The 9,583-nt window shown below is 39.8% G+C and overlaps 1 protein-coding gene across 1 annotated transcript in view; it reads left to right on the top strand.

The window, feature by feature from the left end:
* dusp7 (dual specificity phosphatase 7) overlaps positions 1 to 8,786 on the top strand; it is a 14,669-nt gene extending 5,883 nt beyond the window's left edge. The window contains exons 2-4 of the mRNA XM_058631135.1: positions 6 to 45; positions 1,678 to 2,106; positions 4,263 to 8,786. Of these exons, the coding sequence (XP_058487118.1) occupies positions 6 to 45; positions 1,678 to 2,106; positions 4,263 to 4,582 (789 nt within the window). The 3' untranslated portion in view covers positions 4,583 to 8,786. The remainder of the gene's footprint in view (positions 1 to 5; positions 46 to 1,677; positions 2,107 to 4,262) is intronic.
* Positions 8,787 to 9,583: the final 797 nt, after the last annotated feature.

Here is a 9,583-nt window from a genome sequence, read left to right as displayed (position 1 = left end):
TGCAGAAGCTGCGGGACGATGGCTGCAAGGCTTTCTATCTGGAAGGTAAGTTTTTTTACAGCATAATCATTACGGTCTGGTTGTTGTGGAGGTCATTTTTTTTTTTTTTAACGCAGTTGGACACAAAACTGACTAGCAGAAAGACCAGTTAATTTCACACTGATTTAAGTGATGCTGCCTTGAACTTTAACACTCAACACTGTATATAATATAATAAAATACATATGTCACCTACAGCAACAAATCATAGGCTGTCAGTAACAAATGTGGCAGATATCAACCCCTATAAGACATGTCATTGTCACAGTGTGGCACAACTTCACATAAATCCAGCTGTGAGGTTTATTTTCCCCTGCTATTCATTATCCACGTGTCATAATGAGAAATGCATGTCTAATGATTTTATGACACATACTGTACATTGTAACACAAGAGTGAGGTCATGGTGAACTTTGATGTTTGACAGGACACTTTTTTCTTATCGCTTACATAAAAACATAATTTTCCGTTGTGCCAGTGTGAAATGATCATTGACAAGAAAGCGTGAACAGTGTTCAGTGTCTCGGTTCACAAAGCTGCCTCAAATATGTTCTCAATTAAATGCTGCTTTAAGAGAAAGAAGAAGAAGGAAAAAAAAGAAAAGGCCCGCCATGTTGTGTGTGTGCCTTTTAGGAAAAGACTGTGTGTTTTTTTTCATGAATGAAGAGGGAAATAATGAGACTAGCACAACAATAATCCAGCAGCAAGAAGAGAGGTGTAATAAAAGCACAGGGTATACAGATAACATGTAGTCATATTAGAGGATTAGAGGGCGTGTTGGATTTATCGACTTGGTCATATCAAATGCTTCACTAGTGTCACTCACTGTCTGAGCTGCCATTCACAAAACTCCAGTGAACAGAGTGTGTGTGTGGTTGCACTGCAGCTCTGACTGACAGTCCTGCTCTGCTGCTCATTCTCCTCGGGGCTTAAGCTTCTCTTAATGGAGCACATGTGTCCAGCGTGTTTGCTTATTCACAATCACGTTATTTTTGTGCATACACAAAAAAGACAATATGAGTAGAAGAAGACAGATTTTTTTTATTGCAGTAGGTTGTAAACATATAAGGACATTTGCTGTAGTGTTATGGTGCATAATAAACAACTGAATAACCTCTTTGGCAGAGGTAAAAAAAATTCTGATTTTTGAGACAGGAAGTACTTAGACATAATCATGTGAATAAAATTTTATTTGTCCTTGACTTGACCTCTATATCATGTAGATTATTGTTTCTATAGTGTGTTTTTAAGTAATTGTAAGTCTTTTTTGGGTCTAATTCACACACACACATATGTTTCTATATTCACACATCCAACTTTCTTCAATGCAAGTGTGTTGGAAGGTAAAAACTCCAGAACCAAAACAACCTACACCAAACTGTTGCTCAGCATCACGATTTATTGATTCACCAACAATCCACATTTCGATCCAAGAGCCTCGACAAAGGTCCAGAGAGACTAAAATGTTTCAATGTTGAATTAGTAACGTGATGCTGCTGAGAAAGAACAGTGTGTGGGATATTCTTTTGTTCTTGTATGTACAGGGCACTTTTTTTTTTTTATACCACCCACTGATATAATTTTCCTTAACATTTCCTAATATTGATATTTGTGTCTGATGTTCTCCTCGTCCTCCAGGTGGCTATAACAAGTTCCAGTCCGAGTACCCCGAGCACTGTGAGACCAACCTGGACTGCTCCTGTCCGAGCAGCTCGCCGCCGACCTCTGTCCTGGGTCTGGGAGGACTTCGCATTAGCTCTGACTGCTCTGATGGGGAATCTGACCGCGAGCCAGGCAGCGCCACAGAGTCGGAGGGCAGCCCCCTCCCCAACAACCAGCCAGCGTTCCCGGTCCAGATCCTGCCGTACCTTTACCTGGGATGTGCCAAAGACTCCGCCAACCTGGACGTGCTCAGCAAGCACAATATCAAGTACATCCTCAATGTGACGCCCAACCTGCCCAACATGTTCGAACACGAAGGCGACTTCAAGTACAAACAGATTCCGATCTCTGATCACTGGAGCCAGAACCTCTCACAGTTTTTCCCAGAGGCCATTTCATTCATTGGTGAGTAAAGGCAGAGCGTGCTTTAGTAGTCAAAGTCATGTGATGCGTAATGATTGTCAGAGGTTACATCAGATCATTTTCCCAACAGCTGTATTTTGATTATTGATGAGTTCTCTTTGGAACTACTCTCTTTTTTAAAAAGTCATGTTCAGCTCTCGTTAGTCATGTTTTGGTCTTGTCTTCTTACGTCTACAGTTTGTTTTATTTGGACCATTTTATTTTCACACAATTATTCAGTAATATAAAGTATAAAAACTGCATCATTTTCTGTATGTTTATTTTGTGTGAGAATTCAGACTTCTGCAAGCAACTGATTGCTGTTACTTGCAATTATGTATATAAATATGTCAGAAAATAGGTAAAGTTGAATATCTAATTCTTAGAAAGAAAATATTACAATTGACCATTTTGTCTGTCCAACAGTCTGTATTTACATAAACATGGAAATTACACACATTTGGTTTCTTAGCTTATTGATTAATTGTCCGCTAGCTGCCTTTTAATCTGGTGCTACTAATTAAAAACAACAGATGTGATTTCAAAATCACAAAATAATTAGATGTGTTTTTGTAGCAGGAGGTCAAACTGAAGCCACAAGTGGTTTTGTCCATGTCTAAGCTGCATCCTCTCATCCAATTTTCTGCATTTCCCATCATTTCCTCCGACTTAACTACCTGAGAATGAGTGAAATGCCTCTCTGATGAGTCAGTGTTCCAAGCCTTTCTTTGTCCAGACCCCTAACCTTTTTTATTTTCCTCTGGAGTGATGTTTCCACTTAGGTGCGAGGCAGTGTGACATATGCCAGAGCCAGAAGGTCATGTCAGATTGGGGTCAGGCTGATGTTAAATGGTGCTGCCTGACTGGCTGTAATGTGCAGGAATTACACCAGATCTTAACAGCAGGGTAATTATGGGTAAAGGAGAGATGCTTTGGCCAGAAAAAGAGACCCAGATGTGATCCTTACACTGTTAACTATTAATCTATAATTATAATTGGAGCATGTCTTAGTTTATTTGGGACTATAAGAGGGGGGGTGGTTATGGAAGGATCTTACATTATTATATTGTCTTTCTTTACATCAACGTGATATAATGCTGCAAAATGTAAAGATCAGTCCATTACAGATTAACTACCGGTTGTTAAATTGACTTCTGGCTCTTGTATAGTGGGTTTAAGTCTTGTGATAAGGATTTTTGTGCCCTTCCTAATGTGGGAAAGCGAGAACACGTCACATATAAAATTTAATTTGGCTTCCGTTTGGCAGCCTGAGCTTGTGAGGCATATGACCCCAATCCTGCAACAAGAGATGCAGGCAGAGACAGTGAGGAGGAGCAGCGAGAGAGAGATAAAGGAGAGGATGAAAGAGAGAGGGGGCAGGAAAGGAAGTAAAGAAGCACTTACTCTCGCCCTAATGGCCTTCAGTGATGCAAGTGCAAAGGCAAGAAAAGGTGAATAGATGTAGTCTGTTCAAAAATGTAAGATGTTCTTTTATTCAGGTTTTAATGCGGAGCTAGAAAGGAGAATGAAACATGAGTTTTCACAGTCATTGAGAAACATCATCCAGGATTATTCTCAAATATTATGAGCAGAAAAACGGCTTGATGATTGTTTTGTAGCATAAACAGACACAACTGGAATACAATGCAACTTTGGGAAAAGGACTGTGGATCAATCTCTTTTTCAGGAAGTGAAATTAATGAATCAGACAGTGAGAAATAACAATCACTCTGTCAGTATCATTTTAGACTGATTACGTATGCTAACACTGTAGCCTGGTTTGTTCATCTGACAAACCCTCATACATGGCAAAGTCAAGTTAATAAAGTAACTTTCTTTGCATTCATTTGATTCCAAAAAAAGATACACTAGTAAGAGTTGCTTTAAATTGTGATCGCGATAAACAATTAAGTTATATGATATATTGATAGTATTTGTAATGGTACCGTTACCAACTTTGAAAATTAGCGGAAGGCAGCAAATGACTTTTAATATGTACCTTACATATCAGTTTGTTTTATACACATTAATATTATCAAAATGGTAAGTAAGAAAGAAAGTTCAAAGGTCATAGATACAGGGTGCATGAGACATTGGCTTTAGTCTAATCTTCCTCCATTTTCATCTTTTCCTCCTCTGTCCCTCCCTCTTGTCCCCAGATGAGGCGCGCTCAAAAAAATGCGGCATCCTGGTCCACTGCCTGGCAGGAATCAGCCGCTCGGTGACCGTCACGGTGGCCTACCTGATGCAGAAGCTCAACCTGTCGCTCAACGACGCCTACGACTTTGTCAAGCGGAAAAAGTCTAACATTTCCCCCAATTTCAACTTCATGGGCCAGCTCCTGGACTTTGAGCGGACTCTGGGCCTGAACAGCCCCGGCTGCGACAACCACTCCTCCTCCCCAACACATGACCAGCTGTTCTTCACCACCCCGACCAATCACAATGTGTTTCAGCTGGACACGCTGGAGTCCACATGAAAATCAGCAAGGGGACTGTCCCCTTTTTTGAAAGTTGCGGGAGTCATGGTGGTGTTCTTACCATGGTAACAAGCGGCTGCACTGAAGCCAGCTCTACGCAGCCAGTTTTAATGAATGTTTTAGCCTCCTGAGGCTCGTTGTCCGAGAGCCTGGCCATGGAGCAGCGTTGGAGGGACAGAGGAGGTCACACAGGCCACGTGTAAGGGGTTTAAGGGGTGTTGTATTTTCATTAAACCCAGAGCAAGGAACTGACGGGTTTGCAATGGAATCCTCCTCAGAGTTGACTGAATTTTGATCAACTTCTCTTGCATCAAAAAGAAGAGGAGGAGACCTAACTGACTGAGAAACTGAGCAAAGGTTAATAGCTTCACACAAAGACAGGAACACAGAAATGTCTACGGCACTCGATTTCCAAGACAACAGCGTCCTCTCTGTCTTTCTGTCTCAGCCCTCGAGCTGAGTTGACTGGTGCCAAGTGGAGAATCTGGGATTTGCTCGTAGGAAATCCCGCTCTACTGAATGTAGAGTTTTTAAAAACCAAGGAATTTACATACACTTTACATGCACTCACACACACAAAAACAAAGTATGTATGTACTGTATGTATGTCATCATACATAACAGAAAATGTGTGTGCAGTCCTTAACAAGTATGTCTATATGCATTTTTGTATATTTTTGTGTACATTTATGCACAACTATATACCTTATATAAATATTTACACATAGAAACTTTATCTTTGTTCAAAAACAAAGTTATCCAGTCCAATGATGGCTTAAGAGATTGTAAAACTACAGACGGAGAATGGGTAGGGGGCGATGCCAACAAAAAGAAACGTTGTTGTGAATTTCCTACTTGTCTTTTTTTTTGTTTAAGTTTTGTTTTTCTTTTAGGTTTGTAATGACCTAATGCAGTTTGCACAGTGATGTAGCCATTGACTTGTTGGCACTTGAGCCAGTGCTGGAAGCAGGCAGATAAAGAGACATTCAGAGAGGAGGAGGGGAGAGAGCGAGAGGAGAGGCCAGTCCCAGGCTGCGACGAGTCCAGACAGCTGCACTGTGCAGTGGGGAGGGAGCAGGAGCGGGGCCCCCGGCCAAAGACCGAGGTTCAGGGTCCAGAACAGGACAGACAGTGGGGAAGACTGGGCACACATTTTAGAGTTGCCAGTTGAATTGTAGTTGTGTCAAGATTCAACAAGCTTTAACATTGGCAAGCCATTTTTAAGTGTGAGTTCCCAGTTCCTCCTTTATTCTCCATATGACTGTTCATCCAGTTGCCTAAGTTGTTTGTTTATTATTATAGTCATGTGTTGCTTTTAAATTTCATTTAAATACTGACTTTCCTTGATTATATTGTCACAACACATTGTCTTACTGGTTAGTTTTGCCAAACTGGTTTTTAACAGCTACGATTATGAGGGAGGGACTTGAATGAGGGGTTCAGGTTGGCCGTTTTTAAGGTAGTGTTAACATCTTTCTGAGCAAAATTCTTGGGCAGCTAATTTTAGCAACTTTAGGCAAAGAAGTGCCTCAAACACTCTTGTATTACTTACATTGCAAACTTCTTTTTCGCCCAGGAGGAACATGTTTAACGTGTTGGTCCATCTTTGGGTCCTCGCAGGTCCCGAACAGATGCCAAAGAAGGGACTCTGGGACAAAGGACTGTGATTATAACTTGGGTTTCTATGCTTAGGACTGAGGTGGTGTTGTGGACTTGGACTGGCCTCAGCTACAGACTGCACTTATACTTAATAGCTTCAAGCCCTTCACTGTATTGGAGAAAATGGAAAAGAAAGGGGATTATCTATTCTGTCAAAGAAAATTGAGTCCACGTTGACTCAACCCCCCCCCCCATAAATTAAAAAACATGGTAGTTATCCATATGTTATTTACCTGAGCATGCTGTGGCACTATAAGCTCTCAAAAAAGAACATGTGACCACATGTAGGCTGTTGCTTTATTAGACTGGGAGATGAATGCTGAGGACTGTTTTTTAACTGCTGTTGCTGCTGAACATGGTGGCACTCAGTATGTGTTCAGGGAGTTTTCTGAGACCCCTTCCACATTAGTAGCACTTAGCAAATTTGTTTAATTAAAAAAAATAATTATCAAAACTTAAATTGTCTATCTGCTGCTAAAATTGCCTTCTTAAGTTTCCTCTCATGGCGGAGCGACACTGCAGCACAGTTTAGTTAAATCTGTAGATTCACTTGGACTCATGCAACAAAAAACAACATTTCACTAATATTATTTTAAATGTCATATTTTATCCATTAGATTTGTACATACAAGTGCTTAATGTTAGATTAAGACTTAAACCCTCATAGCTGCACAAACATGAATGTCACCAGCTGGGAATTCTACCAAAAACACACTAAAAAAGAGAATTCATTTAATTTAGGACACTCTAAATTAACATTTAACATTTAAACATTTTATGGAGAAATCAGAATGTTGGTGACTCACATAACCGGTCTAGACTACTACTTCATTTCATTACTGTTAAAGAGGAAAATAAATAAAATAAAATAAATTGGCACCATAATGAGTACCTGTACCTGTACTAGAATTACAGCTTAGTATTAAAAGGAGCTGCTGTGATTTCTAACTCCAACATACTCACTTCACATGTAACTATAACAACTCCGTGTTAGTGGTTTTTGCGTGAGGCTCATTGTTCTGTCGCAAAGTACAGACAATTTAGTTTCAAATGGCAAATGTGGACAGGGTCAAAGCAGAAAAACAGAGAAGCGGGTTTCAGAGGGGAACAAGTGTTAAATATGAACAGGGTTGGTTTTCGCTGGCCTTATATAATCTTTCTAACTTCTTTCTAATGCTGACTGTTAAATACTCTTTGTATCTCACTTTAAAAAAAAGAAACATTGTGTAAAGGAAAAAAAAATGTTCTCTGTTATTTGAATCAGAACCTGGTTAACGATGGACAGCGATGGACTGTCGTTTTGGCCGTTGCGGGTCACATTAGGTCCTCTTTGTTACTCTGCAATATATCCAAACACACTTTTGCAGTATTTTATAGATCCATGACCTCAAAGTTTTTAAATTCTTTTTTTGTACTTTATCTCTTCTATATGATTAAACATGATTTTGCTCCATTGCGGCTCGTTGACGAAAGTAACACTTCACCCGGAGTGTCCAAATATGTAGGGCCACTGTGCCCAGTACCAACCTGAAAGAGGCCCTCATTGACACACACACACACACACACATATATACACAAAGTGGCACATGACACAGGCAGATGTACGGTTCAGCATGTCAGTTATGTTTTACAGTACACAATTACACCACCTGGCTTAAATAATTACAAGGTCTTTTTTCCGTCTTGTTTTGATATAATGTGATCTATGCTGTTCCTGTGGCCTTTCAATATAAAAAAAAATATATATATATATAAGTATATATATGTTATGAATTTATATGCAAAAGTTCCTCTGTTCATATAACACCAGAGATGAAAAATAATTTGACCATGCTTGAATCGACTTCCATTGTCTGGAGTCGCCATGTCCCAATTACAATAAGAAAAACACTGGGGACTTGATCACTCGTACCCTAGGATTTAAATATAAATCAGTATGGAGCTTTTCTACTTTAAAAAAACAAAAAAAAAAATAACAGTTAATTTCAAGCTGCTTTCTTGAGTTGTTGTGTCTTTGTAACAATGAAAGAGAAATCAAGTCTGTTTCTCTGTTTGTACATTTGCCAGATCACAGGAACGGCAGTTTCTGCGTCCCTTAAACTTGTAGCTACATCTTGACGAGAATTATGCTCGGGAGGTAAAAGACATGAATGAGGGGGAGCAGAGGGGGGAGGAGACGAGGAGACGTGGAGGCGGCAGCATAAAAACACAAAGTGAAAGAGAAAACATGAATGATTTTAAAATGTTACCTCAGTGAGGAATTTTTCAGGGATTTTTTTGACAATGCATCTTGCATAGTGTTCACAGCTTCAAACACATGTTGAATAGCTGTTTTGTATTGTGCTGTAAACTTTTTTTTTTTTTTTAAAGAAAAAAGAAAAGATGCAATCTGTCTGTGTAAAAACAAGGTGTGTGTTAAGTGAGGCAGTTTCACCTTTCTGTCTCCTGAAGGAAATGCGATTGACCCTATGTATTGTACAGTATATGGAAACAACATAAGACATGTTTATACTGCAAATAAATATTGAAATATTTTTTTCTTTAATACCTGTGTGGTTCTTATTCCTTCAAACTAAATGATGTTACGATCCAGTTCCAGCTGACAAACATGCATATCTACATACAGTACGTCTGTTTGTCTTTCAGGTATGTGGACAGCAGTGGCGATTGCTCTAAGACAGAAACTAAGCTTCCTCTAAAACAGGCATGTCCAAAGTCTGGATTGCGGGCCAATCGTGGCCCTTGGTGAGAGTTTGTCCAGCCCGCAGCTTCCCTTTTATAATGTAATATTTATAGCCAGAGAAAATCGGCCTTGGTCACGTCCTGGGTTTGAAATCGACCTGTGACAGACTTCTATATGCACTCATCTTATGTTACTTGACTCCAGATTTTTTTTTCCACTCCTGCATGGCTTAGATTTGGTTACATTGCCATTTAAAAAAGATAATTTTGACAATGAAAATAACATTTTTATAAAACGGTGCATTTGTATGTAAATGTTACTGTTAAAAAAAAAAAAAAAAAGGTCTGAAGTGACCATTGCCCCCCTGGAAATCTTCACATTATCAAATCTGGCCCTTGTTAAAAAAAAAGTTTGGACACCCCTGATTACGGATCGTCTTACGTGATCAGCCTCCACGCCGAGTTGAGCTCGACAGTGATTGGACAAATGTAGCAAAATCATCACTTCCAGGAAAGCTCAGCTTCTCTGGGAGTTGATGGAGCAGTGGGCGGGGCACGGACACTGGGCCTCTGCATGATGATTGGAGGAAATGTCTGAAAGGCACCAGGAACCAGTTTTTGATTGACAGCATTCCGGAAACATACATGACAGTGGAGCCT

This window comes from Solea solea, chromosome 6 (genome assembly GCF_958295425.1).
Source record: "Solea solea chromosome 6, fSolSol10.1, whole genome shotgun sequence".
Lineage (NCBI taxonomy): Eukaryota > Metazoa > Chordata > Actinopteri > Pleuronectiformes > Soleidae > Solea > Solea solea.
Note: the sequence above shows the minus strand (reverse complement) of the source record. Positions and strands in the feature narration are given on the sequence as shown.